Source organism: Chinchilla lanigera, unplaced genomic scaffold (genome assembly GCF_000276665.1).
Source record: "Chinchilla lanigera isolate Chin_1 unplaced genomic scaffold, ChiLan1.0 scaffold00025, whole genome shotgun sequence".
NCBI lineage: Eukaryota > Metazoa > Chordata > Mammalia > Rodentia > Chinchillidae > Chinchilla > Chinchilla lanigera.
Window position 1 is genome coordinate 3,094,890 of NW_004955426.1, and position 16,977 is coordinate 3,111,866.

General features: G+C 38.1%; 1 protein-coding gene and 1 long non-coding RNA gene across 3 annotated transcripts in view; both read right to left on the reverse strand.

Annotated features, from left to right (window-relative positions):
- Positions 1–774: 774 nt before the first annotated feature.
- LOC102007448 lies at positions 775–9,104 on the reverse strand. The gene is made up of 3 exons (XR_261183.2): positions 6,971–9,104; positions 1,254–1,374; positions 775–1,125 (listed from the first exon to the last, which is right to left on the reverse strand). It is a non-coding gene; the product is annotated as an uncharacterized LOC102007448 (long non-coding RNA).
- A 1,637-nt stretch (positions 9,105–10,741) lies between these two features.
- Positions 10,742–16,977, reverse strand: part of Dnah5 (dynein, axonemal, heavy chain 5) — a 300,957-nt gene continuing 294,721 nt past the window's right edge. For both annotated transcript variants that reach the window (XM_013514981.1, XM_005386122.2), the window contains exon 79: positions 10,742–11,672. In XM_013514981.1, coding sequence (XP_013370435.1) covers positions 11,521–11,672 — 152 coding nt within the window. In that variant the 3' untranslated portion in view covers positions 10,742–11,520. The remainder of the gene's footprint in view (positions 11,673–16,977) is intronic.

The window sequence follows — 16,977 nt, forward strand, 5'->3', positions numbered from 1 at the left end:
GTGCAATTATAACAGGCTCCAGGAAATTTCAATGCTGCTGATTCTCAGGCCATCCCAATTCTTCAGGCCATTTTCTCAACAGCAAAGCATTGGCAGAAGTTGCCTTACTCTTGACACAGTGTAAGTACTCAATAAATTAGCTTTATTGTAATCATTATTATTGCTTAAAGGCCCAGAAATAAAGAAAGCACATGACACCATTTCTTTTAGCATGCTGTGCCTACCTCACTCTAGCGCCCCACACAGACAGTGGTTTCAGTGCAAGTTCATTAACAGTAAAACCACAATAGCATGGGTGCAGTGCTCTTAGTAATGGCCACCCAAAGGTATGTCCTCCTAATCCTCAAAAAAAATATGTGTGACATAGAGTTTTCAGGTGAGAGTTTCCAGGATTAGTGGAGTGGACTTTGAATCCTGTCACAAGTGCCTTTGTAGGACAATAAGAGAGGGACATTAGATGCATTAGGGACATTAGCTGATGTAAAGATACAGAATGATCTGTCCTCTACCTTCTGAAGGAAGCACAGCCCTGCCTTGATTTTGGACTTCTGGTCTCCAGAATGGTAAAAGCATATATTTTTGTTGTTTTAATTCACTATTTTCTGGTAATGTCACAGCTCTCATAGGAAATAAATATAATCTGTTTCACTAAAATGTGCATGAGTATGCAACGTTATATCACTAATTTCTCAAATGTTAAACATTTTATAAAGCAAATTATTTTTCCATTGCTTAATGACTCTGACCTTCATGAAAAAAGCAGAAAGAGACTGATGATACACTAGCAGTGAGATTTTAATTTAAGAAATTACAAGAACTGTTCTTTCCAATAAAATGTAGAACATTTCAGAGGAAATTGTCCCTCTTCTAACAAAGAGAAAGAGCCAGATAAACTAGAAATGATAATTAGATAGCCATCTGAAATGGAAAAGGTCTTTTTTTTCTATGCTTCACTGACCAACACTATTCTTCCATCTTCAGAAAAACCAACAAAGTTCCACTAATGCTGGGGTTGGGGAGAGCGGATCCACAGTGGGTACTGTGCTCCCATCATCTAAGCCCCGGAACTTTCGGTGGCCCCTCGCATCCGATGGCACCTGATCAGCAAGACCCTGCCTGCTGTCCCTGAAAGAACCAGAAAGAAGAAATGAGTTCTTGAGTTATCACAGTTTGTCATTCAAAATTAACAATATATCAAAGGGGTTTTAAAAAGACAAAATAACAACTTAGAATTCTATGCCTATCAAATATACCTGCTAAACATTAAGGTGGTATAAAGGCATTTCTTGGAACATTCCAACAGAAGTATTCTTCAAGAAATGTTCAAAAAAGTTATCAGAGCAAAAATAGATGATAAGGGATGCAAACTCAGACCTACGCAAAGAAACAAAGAATGAAGAAAAAGGAAAAATTAAGGTAAATATAAAATGTATTATTTTAATCGCTCTAAAAGATAACTACCACAAAAATAATTACAGCATATTACAGAGCTTATACCACATAAAAGGGAAATGAAGATAGTAACAGTGGAAAGAAAAGAGTGAGGAGCTCTTGTACAGTTCTTATGTATAAAGTGATAACACAAATATTTACTGATAAAAAGATGTACATTGTATGTCCTTGAAAAGAAAAATTGTAGCAGATGCTTTGTAAAAACAGTGAGGAAGACTTTATTCAAGACTGTTGCAACAGAGGAGAGTGACAGACCCAACTCTGCTTACACAGAAGGCAGGAGGAGTTTTGGATGCTGGGATGAGCCATGGCCAAGTATTGCAGGATACCAGAGGTGGGCTGGTCACTCTCAACTGTCAAGGTCAGGGTCAGATCCTCCTACAGATACTAGGAGGCAGCAGCTCTCTTTCTTGATTATACTTCATTTTTTAAAATTCAGTGTTATTTGATTTTTAAATGCTTTAATAGTATATATTTGTGATACACAATGAATACATTCATTGCAGGGGATTAATACATATACACAGGGGTCACTGAGGAAGATTTACATGGCAAAGAGGCAGAGAAAATTTACAGTCATGAGTTTTCTGAAAGAAATGCTCTAAGAGAAGCCACCTTAGGAGCCTATATTCAGGAAGGCAATAAATTTAATCAATTTAGGGCAACTTCAAGGCTCTCTTGGTCACAACTTACAGCCTATAAAAGAAGTAAAACTAAAATAGTTTTCTATATGAGGTCAATATTAGAGAAATGGAATCATAAATAATAATTCAAAAGCAAACAGAGAAAAAGAAAAAGGAACAAAGAAAAGATGAGACAGAAAACATTTAGCCAGATGGTACATTTAAATGAAAGTGTATCAATAATCATATGCAATGTAAATGGCCTACACACCCACATGAAAAGATAGAGGTTGTCTGATCATATTAAAAAGCAAGGCCAAACCCACATTAAAAGCAAAGGCATAGATGGGGTCAGGAGATTTAAAAAATTAAACAGTAAGATGAAAAGATCAATCAAAAGAAATCTAGAGTGACTATATTAATTCTAAACCAAGAAACATTACAAGGAATGTTACTGAGAATAAAGGAAATATTACAGCATAACAAAGAGGTTAATTCACCATGAAGACACAATCATTAATATGTATGTATACAGAAATAGTGTCAAAATCCACAAAGAGATATGGTATAATAGTGTCTCCTCAGCAGCACTGGTACCATTCAGGAGCTTTCTAGAAATGCAGTCTTGGGTCCACCTCTGACTTTATGATGAAGGTCAGATATTGAAAATCTGCACTTATAACAAGATCCCTATGTGATTCCCATGTATGCTAAAATTTTAAGGATGCTACATCTCTAATACAGAACAAGCACACCAGTGGTATGTTTACACAGCAGCTTAAGATAAACTGTCAAGTTTCATGGTTTGATAAGACAACACAATTCAGCAATGATATTTGATAATAAAGATTTGAAAATTGAGGAATACATAAAAGAGATTGCTGAAGAGTCTGGAATACTGAGGCATTGCAGTATGGCTGTTCTTTCTAAAAAGTAGTTCTGGTCACCCCAACTCTATTTATATAACTGCTCTAAGATTTTTAGCCCTAACTTGATGTTTTCCAGTTGCTGTACTGATGCTTGTTTTAATAGTGCTAACTGATCTATCCGTTAAAGAAGTGGTTCTCAACTCTGGCGTTTCAACAGGATGCACCAGCCCCTGTCCAGGTTCCTCTCCAGGTATTTTGACTTAATTAGATTGCAGTGGGGACTTAGCTAGCAATATTTTAAAAGCTCTCCAAAAGGTGTCTAATGTACAGCCAAAGTTAAGAGACTTTTTAAAAAAAAATTTATAATAAATAAAATAAGTAGCTTTGATTGTAACCTACTCTCTATTATTTGTTTTACATCTCCCTTTTGTCACCTCCTATAGATGGTCACTAATTAGTGAATAAAATAACAACTGATTTTGTTAGCATAAAGGAGCTCAAAGGGAAAAGCAACATCATTTGATGACCTATGGTGCGAAAGTCAGCATCAGACATTAGCGTTGAATGGCATATTATTATATACACTTAGTGTATTTATACACACCATGCTGAGAGAAATTATAGATGTTTTACACCTTATTTTGCAGCTGACTTACAAATGTGGTGCCATCAGCAAATCAAAGACAACAGGAACCCTAAGACATTAGCTACCACCTAAATGGAAAAGGGGAAACAGCACTGGTGGAGATGAAGCTAGGCTTAGTGCACACACGGAAGAAGTAGAAGGACTCTACCTACTTGTCTTTGTCCACTCTGGATACTGTAATCAAGCATCACAACTGGCTGGCTTTAACAACGTGACACTTATTTCTTAAGCTCTGTAGGTTGGGAAATCCAAGATCGAGATGCCAGCAGATTTACTGTTTGGTGAGGGTTCACTTCCTGACTTCCTGGCTCATGGCATTCAACTTCTCTCTGTGACCTCAAGTGGTAGAAAAGACAAGGGCTCTCCTTTAACCCTCTTTGATGAGCTCACTAATCTGTTTCATGCAGGTTCCGCCTTCAAGGCCTAATCACCTTCCAAAAGCCCATCACACTGGGGACTGGGTTTCAATGTATGAGTGTTGGGTGAACACAGCCTTCTGGCTACAGTACTACTGGTCATCTAGGCTGCTCCTTCTAACGATTTGACCTCAGCTGATGATGACGGCCCATGCTCTCTCTGCCACACACACTGACCTGTAATGGATAGGGGGAAAGGAACTCACCCTGGCTGAGCACGCCTTCTTCCTAAGCCTTTTTAATTGTTGGATTCTATTGTTCATTACAACTACTTCACAAAGATGGCGCAGTGTATCTCATTTTGCCAATAAGGAACAACACTTTAGAAACAGTAATCAACTTTCCCAAATTTACCCAGCTAGAGAGTGACAGACTGAAAGGTGCACAAGTCTGTAAGCTCTAAATGTCCCTTTTTCTTGGGGTGCCTTACTACCTGTCAGTATCACAGTAGTGAAAAATAGCTATCCTGAATGTCTCTGAGAAAAGGAGGAAGTTTATCTGTGTGAGACACTGAAGAGCCTTTTTCCATGGACTACCGAGCTAGCAGTCCCTAGATTCTGGCACCAGGGACAATTTTTGTAAAAAACAGTTTTTCCACCAATAAGGAGGAGGCAGTGAAGAGAAGGTATACATTTGCAGTCAAACCTCTCTGCTAATGTGAATCTGTATTTGCAGCTGCCCTGCCCCGTGTTAGCATCACTGCCTCAGCTCCACTTCAGGCATTAGATTCTCATAAGGAGCACACAACGTAGATCTCTCACTTGTGCAGTTTATAGTAGAGTTTACACTCCTATGAGAAGCTAATGCTGCCACTGATCTGACAGGAAGTGGAGCTCAGGTAGTAATGCTGGTGGTAACCGGGAGCAGCTGTAAACAGAGATGAAGCTTCACTCACTCTGCTTGCCACTCATATCCTGCTGCTTGGCCAGGTCCTAACCAGCCACAGATATGGGGGACGGGAACTGCTTCTGGCTCTAGATGACAGAAACCACCATCAAGTGACGTGAGCTGGTCAAGTAGATAATAGATGGAGGAGAAAGAACCCCCAGCAGAGCAGTAAGGGCTTCAGATGGAAGTGTGAAAGGACTGTATGAGCATCTTAACCTAGAACTCTAAGACATTTAGTTACAGAGCAGCCTCTGTATGAAGGATTAGTGTCATATTTATGTATAAAATGCTCGTAGCTAACAGAACCTTCAGTGAGCACATTGGGAATGTAAACAATGACACTAAATAGAGTGACTGATTAGGCAAGAAGATTCTGGGGTGACAGCTATTGTTCTGGGGTACCACTGAGTTTGGGCATTCCTATATTTTTCATTTATAGCAAAATATTGTCAATAACTGTTCCATTAGGACAAAATGGATTTGATCTGAAGCTCCAATAGTGGTTTCATGTGAGAAAAGCTTTGCTCTGTATAAGATGTGGGTTAAATTTAAAAGACAACTTATAATGCTGAATCAGCTCCCCCCCAGTATTGCAAATATGCTTCTGTGAAAATTCTGTTTTCCAGAGTACAAAGGAAGAGACTAGGCCAGTAAGACACAGTAAGCCAAGTCCAGTCTGAAGTTCAGATTTTCCAAGAAATTCTCATCTTAATAACACTAGCAGTTCAATCGGCTGGGAGCCCAGGATGCAACTGAAAATGGCAAGGAGGTAAAGGAAAAGTCATTATGCAAACATGAAATATGAGAATTTCACAATTTGGCCCAGGCTTGCCCCCGTACATATCATCCTGCAAACTGCCCTGGTATTCATCTGCAAACCTGCAGATCCCTTAATAATAAATCTTACAACTGACCACTGTCCCACAGGAGGAGCCCACGGACTGTATTCCATGTAATCCGGTGGACATCAGTGCACCAAGTTACAAATGTGCACTATAAACTGTGTACAATCCTTCAGTGTAGTATATTTCCCAATAGATATATTGCTATAAATTTAGAAGAAGTTGGCATGAAATTATATGTCAAAATCTGAATTATATGTCAAAATCTATTTAATTGCCAATTATGTCCTGCAGTCTTTTTCCATTCACCTAAAACCATTTCCTCGTGTAACATAGGGATTTAATTCTCCCTAAAATAAACTAGTAAATTTGGGTCCACATACAAAGCCACTGATTTTAGAATATATTATGCATTGTCATCATTGTGTTTATCTCTAAATGCAAACTTGTCAGTGTTCACAGAAATCAAAATAAGTAACTTTGTTTACAAAATAAGCAAAATTTGTTATAATTCTGTCAAAGTTAATTAGAACCAAAATGAAGTCATTTGTGTCAACCTCAACAACAACAAAGCTGAAAGTTTATGACGAAAGTGTTCTCAATTCTAATTGCATGATAGTAACTTTCACAAAAGTGACTACTAGAACTTTAATATCTTATCTATCCAACATAACCTTATACAAAACTTCTGCAGACATCTGCCCAACAACTCTGTTCAATCTCATACTGATATCCTCCTTATGTAATCACTGGGAACAAAGGCTATTGTCTCAAAATACCTTAGATAGCCCTTCTCATTTTTGTCTTTAGAACTTGCTGTTACCTCAATATCTTTGAATATAACATGGGCACAGTTCACGGTGGTACATATAGAATCTCTCTCTGATTGTTTTTAGACTGACAATTCATACTCCAGGCTCAATTTAGAAAAGTTCTCTTACTATTCTACACTCAGTCCAAATTCATCAGCGAATTACCCATCCTCATATCCTATCAGTTATGAATCAAATAGTATATACTGGATTTTTTTCTACAGAAGATTCTTGTTAGACTTACAGTCCAGGGAAAATAGGTTAGAAAAACAAATGACAAATAAAAATAAATCAAAGCAGACTAAAGAAAAAAATAGAAATATACATTAACTATTTTCTCTACCTAATGCTCAATATTTCTCACCAAAATAACTGAATTTTGTTTTATTCTCTAAGAATATGATTCAACTCACAGTGCTCACCTTTAAAATGTTCCTCATTTATATTATATAAATCTTTGGTGTCAGTGGTATAATGTTGATAAAATATGAACAATAGCAATTTCTTATGTTCCTGAAACACAGAAAATATTCTCACTGCATGTTAAAATAGCAAAAAGTTTCATTGATACATGGAAATGGCAGTAAAACATTAAGATGGTTTATAAGGTCTTTTTTCAAGGTCTCTTGGGGTTTGCTTAACATATTTGCATAAATAAACGGATGCACCACCGCTGACTGTGCTGAGCAAGATGAAGCTCAGAAGTGCATGTTAAACTGTTCTTGGCAGTATGCAGGCATGTTCAATATCAGCTGCAAACTCAGGTTTCTATGCATAATCCTTCACGGGTCTCTCCATTCTGCAACTTTCCAGGTAGCGTCTTCGGTGTCCTTCATCACATTTAATCTTCCTCCCTTCTCACCCATTCAGAATGAACACACTATGTGGCCATATTAAAACTGACTCTTGTACAAAGTATTGGGGAAAACTTAATTGGCTTTCCGTGCAAGTCTGCTTTTGATCACACTTGATATGAATGTTTTGCCTATTAACCTAAGCTAAGAAACAAATGAGGAAAGTATTATGGTAATCATAAAACATTACTATAACAGGCCATAGCACCATACCACACAATATGTATTGGCTCTACCTACAAGACACACAGCAAGGAGCAGTAATATATTGCCCAGTGAAAACTACAATTTAGCATGCAAATTAAAGAGAGGACAAGGCTCCCAATCTTGGCATTGCACCCACCAACATAAACTCCAACTTGGAAACAATTAAGCATGCCTATAAATCTCAAGCCTTGGAAAACTAAATGGAGTCCTAAATCAGAGAAGGTACAAAGACAGCATAGAAAACATATTCATTAACCGAATTCACAGTGGTTTTCTGGGTGTTTCTAACAAAAACAAGTAGACAGAATTTTTATAAGACCTCAGACTAAATCCTTCAAGAAATTAAAATCATCTTAGCTCATAATAGTGTCATTCCATAATGAATTTTCAAAATCCAGAGGATAAGGAATGCATTTTAAAATGCTCATTTGAGGAGTCTTGAGATTAACTCATTGTCTTGTTCTGCCAGGGTTACAGTTACTAAGCAAATTCTAATAGGAGGTAAGGAAAAGAAACTTGAAGCTGTATTCAGCCACTATTGCAACATACTCAGGATGCTTCTGTCCACCCTTCTTGTCCCTTCTTTCCTATCTAGTCTCTATGTTTCCATTTTCCCTGCAAACCATTGAAGCTACTTAACTATAAAATTTGTGGTTGTCTCACCATGTCTCCTGATATTGAGTTCATTACCATGAGATTTTTCCATTGCAAATAGCTTTAAACACTCCTCATGCTGATGACCTAGAAACCCAGTTTCCATCAGCCACTGCCCTGTATCGCCTACTGTCATAACCAAGTGTGACATATTGCTGGAAAAGCACCCTCCTTGCCCCTACTTTAGACCAGGTTTTCCTGTACCTCTTCTTTCAGATCCAGTCCTCCCTTTTCCCCTTAAGGGAGCAAGAGGCAAGGTCCCAGGACATGTGGGCCTGAGACGCCTCCCATTTTTCTTCAGGTTTAGATTTAGACATCACCTCTTGAAACTGTCTTTCCTTATGGCCCAATCAAATTAGTTCTCTGCAGGCAAACAGCATCCAGGGTAAAGATGCTGCTCAAGAACACATGGACCATCGCTCCACTCGGTCCCCTGATGGGGCCGTGTCCTTGCTGATGCTGAGTTGGTTTACTGTTTGCCAACATTTCCTGAAAAGGAAGCTCAGAGAAAGCTGAGGTAAGTTTCTATGGGGAAAAAATGATGTATGCTGTACACAGAAGAGGACTGTTTTTAATGAGGCAAGACTTCCCTTTTTGTCTCAATTCTTGAAGAGAAAATCCAGGCAAGAATACACACCATGCATGGTAGCTGTACCACTCAGAGGAACATTTCACCATTGTTAAATTTTGTGGGCTTCATTTAAAACAATGTGAGATTGTAGATGTATCTGCGACAGAGCACTTACCTAGAATGCACAAGGCTCTCAGACTTGTTTCCAGCACACAGGGAAAATAGGATGATAGATGATAGAAGACAGACAGACAGATATAGATAGACAGATATAGATAGGTGGATAGATAGATGAATGAGAGAGATAGATCATAGATGGTAGATACATAGACAGATGATAGATGATAGATAGATGGATAGATAGATAACAGATGATGGATGCATAGATGATTGATAGATACAGTTAGATAGATAATAGATAGGGTTAGATAGATAGATGATAGATACAGATATATAGAAAACATATATAAAGGTAATAGATGATACATACATAAATGATTGATAGATATGGTTAGGTAGGTGGATGATAGGTAGATAGATAGATGATAGATAGATAGATAGATAGATAGATGATAGATAGATGATAGATAGATGATAGATAGAGCAAATACAAATCAATAAGGAAATGACAGAGTGGCTTCTCTCTGCTCATCCACAACATAACTGAATGCCACTGTCTACCCTGTTATTTCTCACTCATGGCATCCAAATTTCTCCCGAATAGCACTTAACTCACAATCTTGATATCATTTCATATATCCCAAGTATGCCATGCCACACATTCACAGATTGAAATACTATACAATGTACCCAAATAATTGCTTATTTTCTGCATCTACTCCTCCTAGGTGAATGCCATGAGACCAGGCACTGTGGCAATGTTCTTTTCTCCACTGAACCACCAGTAAAGCAAAGTGCCTGACACACAGCAGGTGTAAAATAACACATATTTCATAATCCAGCATTGAGATAAGAGATACATGGGAAAGAATGCTCTATCACTCTCCAGCAGTAACACACCCCCTTGTTGTTCTTCTTGTATCCAGGGTAGTCAGGGACTCTCCCTCACGTGACTGACTCAGTTACTTACCTCTACTTGTGCACCTGACACCCGAATCCTGAACATCTTTCAATGGGGTGAGCTGGGGCGACGGTGAGGTGGTTTCCCTTATATGAGCAACTCAAAAGTGAAGAGTACAATAGAAGATCGATAATGAGAAATAGGGACATAGATGTCTTTGGGTCTTTTTGGTTTGTTTGTTTTGTTTTGTTTTGTTTTGTTTTGTTTTGTACTGGGAATCAAACTGAGGACCTTGTGGTGCTAGGCAGGTGCTTGTTCCACTGAGCTATATCCCCAGCCTTAGTAGATAGATGTCTTGCAGAAGGGAAGGAGATAAAGAGCTGGAGAGGGAAGGGAGAAGCATGGAAGAGGATAAAAAAGAAAGGAATAAGACATGTTATGTACAGGAACCACTTCCCCAAGCAGAATGTAATCGTTATGCACTGCAAACACGTACCAATAAAAATGTAAAAATTGAAGCCAGGGATAAAGCTCAGTGGCACAGTGCCTGCCTGGCAAGTGCAAGGTCTTGAGTTTGATTCCTGGTATCAAAAAAAAATTGAAAAATAAATAAAATAAAAATTACAAGAAAAAAAGAGCTTCACAAGGTCATCACTGTTTCAGACACATTCTGTGCTAAATTCATTCTTAACATTTTCTAGTCATTTCCATGGTGTCCTTTTGCACTTTGAGTCTCTGAGACCTGCACATGCTTATTAACAGGTATGTGCCACAAAATTATATGAATTATACCTTTCTAAATTATTTGATAAAAATCTGATTTTGCATGCTTTCTTCTGAATGTTTAATGGCAATTACTGCCCCCTCCCATAAATAACAACTACAATTCAGGCATTGACAAATAATCTTTTATTGTATTAAATCCACATTTTCATTATTTGGTTTTCAAAATAATATAATTGGTTTATCACAATTCTCACAAATCAACTATCATTTTTATAGATACTGCACTATAATTCTCTCTCAGTTACTTTTACTGTATCACTTCATATCTCACTACTAATCATAAATGGGATTTCTCACTATTCTATATGTTCACTCTATAGGTTTATATGAATGATCTACTTATATTCTTAACCCCTTTTTCTATTTCCTTCCAGTTTTCAAAAGATCTTCTTTACAGGTTTCTTGAAGCCTTGAAAATAAATCTCAACCTGATTTAATCCAAAAGACAACAAAAGCAAAATCAGCACAAACTTGCCTTTACCTTGCATTAACATCGTGTTACCCTGGCGAATGTAGCTATCACCATAAGCACATTCACAGAATAACCCCTTCAAGGGAAGGACACATCTGCTTAACTTAATTGACCTTCAAAGTGAAGAAGAAAATGAATTATTGCAGATTTGAAGGCTGTGCTTCATTAGGAAGTTGTAAATTTTACTTTTAAGTCACTAAATATCTTCTCAACAAACCCAGTTGTTGCTCACTAATGATGAAACAGGTAAAATGTGATCAAACACCCAACTAAATACTAGAGGAAAACTACACTACTCATTAACTGCACAAGCAACCTGGCTTACACACTGTTTAGCATGCATAGAGAAATAAAGACAGTAGTAACTCAGATCTCACATTTTCCAAAGTACTGGGTGGGGTGCGCTGTTACTTGACATCACAGAGAAGGGCCACCCCACGGAGCACCCAGTGTTCCGGGGCCTGGGCCGTCCTGAGGTCGACAGCAGCGATGTAGTTCAAGTTTGTGCGAACTGGCTTCTTGTAAATGGGGCACGAGTAAAACCGAGGATCTTTTAGGGCTACAAAAAGAAAATTCACAAGAGAGAGGAACTTGATCAATTTCTAATTTGAGCATCTCAGAGAGAATGAAGAGCCAAGATCAAGCATTCTGAAAGTCATGCCGTGGAGAGGTACACTTGGAGAATGAGCAACATTCCTGCTGAGGCCACACAAGCCCGGCATGTGAAGCAGACATCACACTGGGTGTGGTCAGGCCCCAGACAATCTGAGTTTGACCCTGCTGCTTTTAATCTGATACCCAGCACCAGTGGGCATTACATCATCCTCACCATCCTCATCGTTGTCATCATTATTTTTACAAATCTCAACCCCATCTCATCCCCATCCAGGCACAGGGTGCCCCCAGCCAAACCAAGTGTGAATTCTCCATGGACAAAGAGAGCAATAAATGCCCGAGAAGCAGCGCCAAGTGGCACAGTGCAGCTCTTTCATATTCCATGTTTCCCCTTTGGAGAAGAGTAGATGCACTTTACGCAACCATGCAGGCAGTGAACACACCTTCGGGTGTTCATCCTCCAAGAGCTCCTTATGTACCCATGTCTCCCCTCAGGCTCCATCGCTCCAGCCCTGGAAACCCCATGCTCCTGTTCTGTGGGCCCTTAAACTTCTACAACTCACATGGGGAAAATGTACAAATACAAACTTAGGTTTTGGAAAGTGTCTGCGAAGCGCCTGGAAGTTTGGGCTTCCTTATCTTCCTGTGAAATCCACTCTGCCCACGGTTATCTGCATGTCTCCAAACACCCATCTCAGGAAGCTGCATCTTCTTTTGTAGTCGCTTACAGGATGTAAGTTTTTTCCAGGACCAAAGTTGTGGTTGTGTCCTTACACTGCTCTGGAAGGCCCACACAGTATTATAAATGACTCTCACATGACTCTTGAGATGAAACCATATTTAAGGCAACAACTGTTTCAGTGAATTAGTGGAACCAATCCTGGAACTAACCAGGAAGACAGCAACTTTGCAAACGTAGTCTTAATCCACCAGAGTTACTGAATTTATCCCTAGAACTAATATGCTCAATATTTTTTCTAACAAATGACAAAAGCAAGCCACTATCAGAAGTTAAATCCTTATTATATACCCAGTAGAACCTTTGATCTGTTGTGCCAGATGTTTCTGTACATCCACTATAAATTTAATTTTATGGTAAGAAGTTAAACATTTGAGTAGGATAATACCACACATAATTTTCAATATAAAATAAATATTGTAAAGCAGTCACTTTTAATCAGGGTGATTCTACACTTAGAAGATATTTACTAATATCTGGGATATTCTGGCTATCACAACTGTGAGCTTGTCTGGCATTTAGTGTATGGAAGTCAAGGATGCTGTTGACATCCTATAATAGACAGGATACATTCTCCAACAAAGAATTTCCCAGACCCAAGATGTCAACAGTATCAAGACTGAGAAATCCTGTCCTAAAACAATGAAGTCACAGCTATTTTGCAGTATTTTAACTCTATACTTACTTAACCCCATAACATTAATCAATAGAAGCAACCTAAAATATTGTAACATCTAATTCTTAAGTTTGGATGTTACTTATTTCAGTTACTGCAAAGATATCACTAGTAATACTGATCTTATATATATGAAATATTATTTATATATGAAAAATTCTGATCAAGTGAATGACAATGAATCACAGATACTGTGATATATTTAAAATTCTTTAATCGTAGGGTTGATAAGCATGTAATACATAACTGATTGTTCTTCATATTGAAAATTTGATGAACATCTATTTCATAAATCTTGAAGTTATTAGAGACCTATATCTGAACCTACTGATAATTATAATAATGATACCTTCTGAAATACTGATTACTTGAATTTTAATCCCAAAAGAAAACTAGAATTGTTTTTAAAAGCATTCTTTTTAATATGTAGATAAAAATGATTCTCTAATATTTATCTAATTTTATTTATTTTTAATTGCTTCAGAGCTGAAGGGGCCCATGCCAAGTCACAGCAGCCAGCCTCATCTGTAACAGGATTAGGAAGCCCCTGAAAACATAAATTCACAGTAAAAGTGCTGACACATACTGAATAACCGCATAAACAGATCATCTGCAAATGTTTCCATGCTTAGACAAATCACTCTAAAGAGAAAAATAAGCATGCTAGCTAGGTAGAACAAATCAGGAATATATGTTTAAAGCCTTAGGGTTCCAAAAGGATAAAAGATAAAAGAGGTTGGGAAAATTGGTGAGCTCTACATTCTAGTCCCCTAAATGTTTTAATAAAACACACTGGGAGAATTTAATTTCCTAACTATGTAGCATATCTACCCTACCTTTTTAAATTTACATATTAGTACACATTACATTTATTTCTTCCAGTATCCAAAGTAACGAAGTTACATAGTGTCTCTAAGTAACTTTAAGTCATTCTTTAATTTAACCTCCCTGTTACAAAAACATTTAAATTACTAGACCTTCATGTTTACATGTGGTATTTCTTTTAACCTTGAAACTGTGCCCCTACTTAGAGTCTCAGTCACCAGATACCTGAGAAAAAACGTACTTGTGACGTCATCATGCAAGGGGCAGCCCTCAGGTTGAGCCTAGCCTTCATTTTCAAGCTTTCCCCAGGGTTGAGAGGACCCCTCCCTGCAAGATTAAATAGAACATGGCCACTAGGGTTCCCAGAGCTCTGTCTGTCATGACAACAGACAAATGTGATGTTGACACCAGTTTTGTCACTTGGTAACCAGGAATCATCGGCAAATCACCTAATACTGCTAAATGTTCATTTCCCTGTCTGAAAAGTGAAAATGATAACTTTTGCAGAGTTGCTGTGAAGATTAAATAAGGTAATATATGCGAATGCCCTTTAACACACAATGTCTGTGGTGCAGTAGATTCCTAATATATGATACATTATTTGCTCCTTTTCATCTCTCTCTCTCTGTCTCTCTCTCTGTCTCTCTCTCTCTCTCTCCCCAGACTCCCACAAATGTGCATGCATACACACTTATGTGGGAAGATATTTACACACTCACCATTCAGTAAGACAAATTCTCCAGACTCATGTTCCTATGACTTCACAAACCTGGGTTAGACTGAATCATGGGCCATTCTGATAAACATTTTTCCCTATCAAGAACTAACCCAATGAGCACCAGGGGCCCTGAGACCTGTCTATGCCCTACTTAACAACCAGAGATTCAAGTCCCTCTAAATGTCCCAGTGAAGTTCTCCTGTCGCTGTTTCCTCCTACAGCTCTGAAGTCTATTTAGAATCTGCACTCTGTCTATATAGTAAATCTGAAAAGAGACCTCTCTTTTCCGTAGCTGCCTCTGTTCAGTTTCCTTTGTGAACAGAGGATCTGTTCTCTATGTGTGTAACTTAACACTCCTGGGAAATTTAGTCCAATTTGAGTCATTTTTTCCATGGTGTTCAAATGAGAGCCATGAATTTAAAAATTTAAGGGTATATCACTCAATTTTAGAGTTAAAATAAATGCTTAGATGTTTTCTTTTTGAAAGTAAATAAAATCATTCCTATATCTCAATGTCAATAATGACTTTACTTAAAGAGAGAAATTGCCTTTCATATTAATGTAAAAACTGTTAACTACATGAGTTCTAATTTTAAAATGCTGCACTGGCATATCTTTGGTCATTCCTGATACTACATCTCTTTACCTCAGTAAGAGCCTTACTGAATTATCAAAATTAAATGCACACTACAAAAAGGGTAATAAGAATGTCAGTTTCCCATACTAAGTGCACACCTCTTTGACAGCAAAGCTGCTCAATAAAACAAGCTTCCAGCAACTTGTACTGAAACCAAAAACAAGACCTAAAGTTTTTCTTTTTAGTATTTTGAAATTAGTCCATTTTTCCTTTGCTTATTTTATTTTCTCCTTTACTTGCTGCACTGAATATCACTACTGACTAATGCTCAGCAGGATGAGTACAACTATGCCATAAAAATCTGTTCTCAAATAATGAGGAATTGCCTGTATTATGAAATTATTACTGTATTACTGCCATGCTGAGACGTTCAGTATCAAATTGCCATGGATTTTTATTCTCATAGTCATAAGGAAAGAAAAGTAACACCTATATCCAAATGTGAGAAAGATTTTTCTTTCATTTGATAAGGGAAACATTTTCACGTCATGCTAACTAGATGCACTGATATGATAAATTAAAATTTCTAAAGTATTATTTTGGACTAAAAGAACATTGACTGTTATGTCTGTAAAATAACCACTGCTCAGGACTTTCATCCTCCTACCCACCAAGGATCAGCACTTCAGAACCATAGGCAGGATGTTTGTCTAAACCCTGCTGGACATTTGTCCTTTTGCATTCAGTGAAAAAGTACTGAGTATCACTTTGGGCTAAGAAGTGTGCTGAGAACCTGCGTGTTCCTACTCTGACGCTCAGCTCTGTGCTTCACAGGCTCCTCCTCCCTCGTGCTGTACACAGTGGTCTCTCTCCCTGGTCAATCCGCAAACCACTGAACAAATTACACAACCTCCCTGAGTTAAAGCCTCTCTAACAAATCGCTGTAAAGATTAAATGAGACATGGTGTGGAAGCCACCTATAAAAACCCTCTCAGTAAATGTCAGTTCTCTTTTCTAACTCTCTCCCCATTTCCACCTTCTACCTGACCATCCTCCTTCATGTGAAGCTTCGTGTGTATCTAAAATCTGCTGACATCCAAACGTCCTAGACAGACCCAGCCTCCTAAGTTCCAAATCTGAACTCTTGGAAAAAGCCGTAAGAGTGGAAGGAGCCAAGATCTGGAGTCAAACATAGCTGGCATTCCAGTTCTTACCAGCTGTTCAACTATGATTAAACCACTGTATTTCCCTGGCCTTTAACCTACTGCTAAAGTGAAGACAAAGCACAGATACGAATAACAATCTTTCAAGGTCATTTTAAGAAAAACACAGAATGTCTCCATAAAAGGGTAAGAGAATGTTTGGCACATACCACAAATTTCAAAGAAATCAATTTTTTCTTTTATTTTTTGTTGTTCTTCTGGTTATTATTGAGAGTTCATCAAGTAATTCTCCTGAGTCTACCAGGGCACTCCCACATCATCTTGTTCAAAACCAAGTTCAAGTTCCATACCTTTCTGAATGACTCTCCAATTCCTACTCTAGTGTTCTCTAGGCAAACAGAAATTGACCTGTATTCATGGTCCTAAGACCTCTTAGAAGCCCCCAGGTTAGTATGTGTTACAGAGTCCAGGAATGACCTGGGAAGTGGGGTCTGTAGGACCCTAGGCTGCAGTGATGCTGCTCATGGCCCACAGGGCACTGCTCCTCCTTC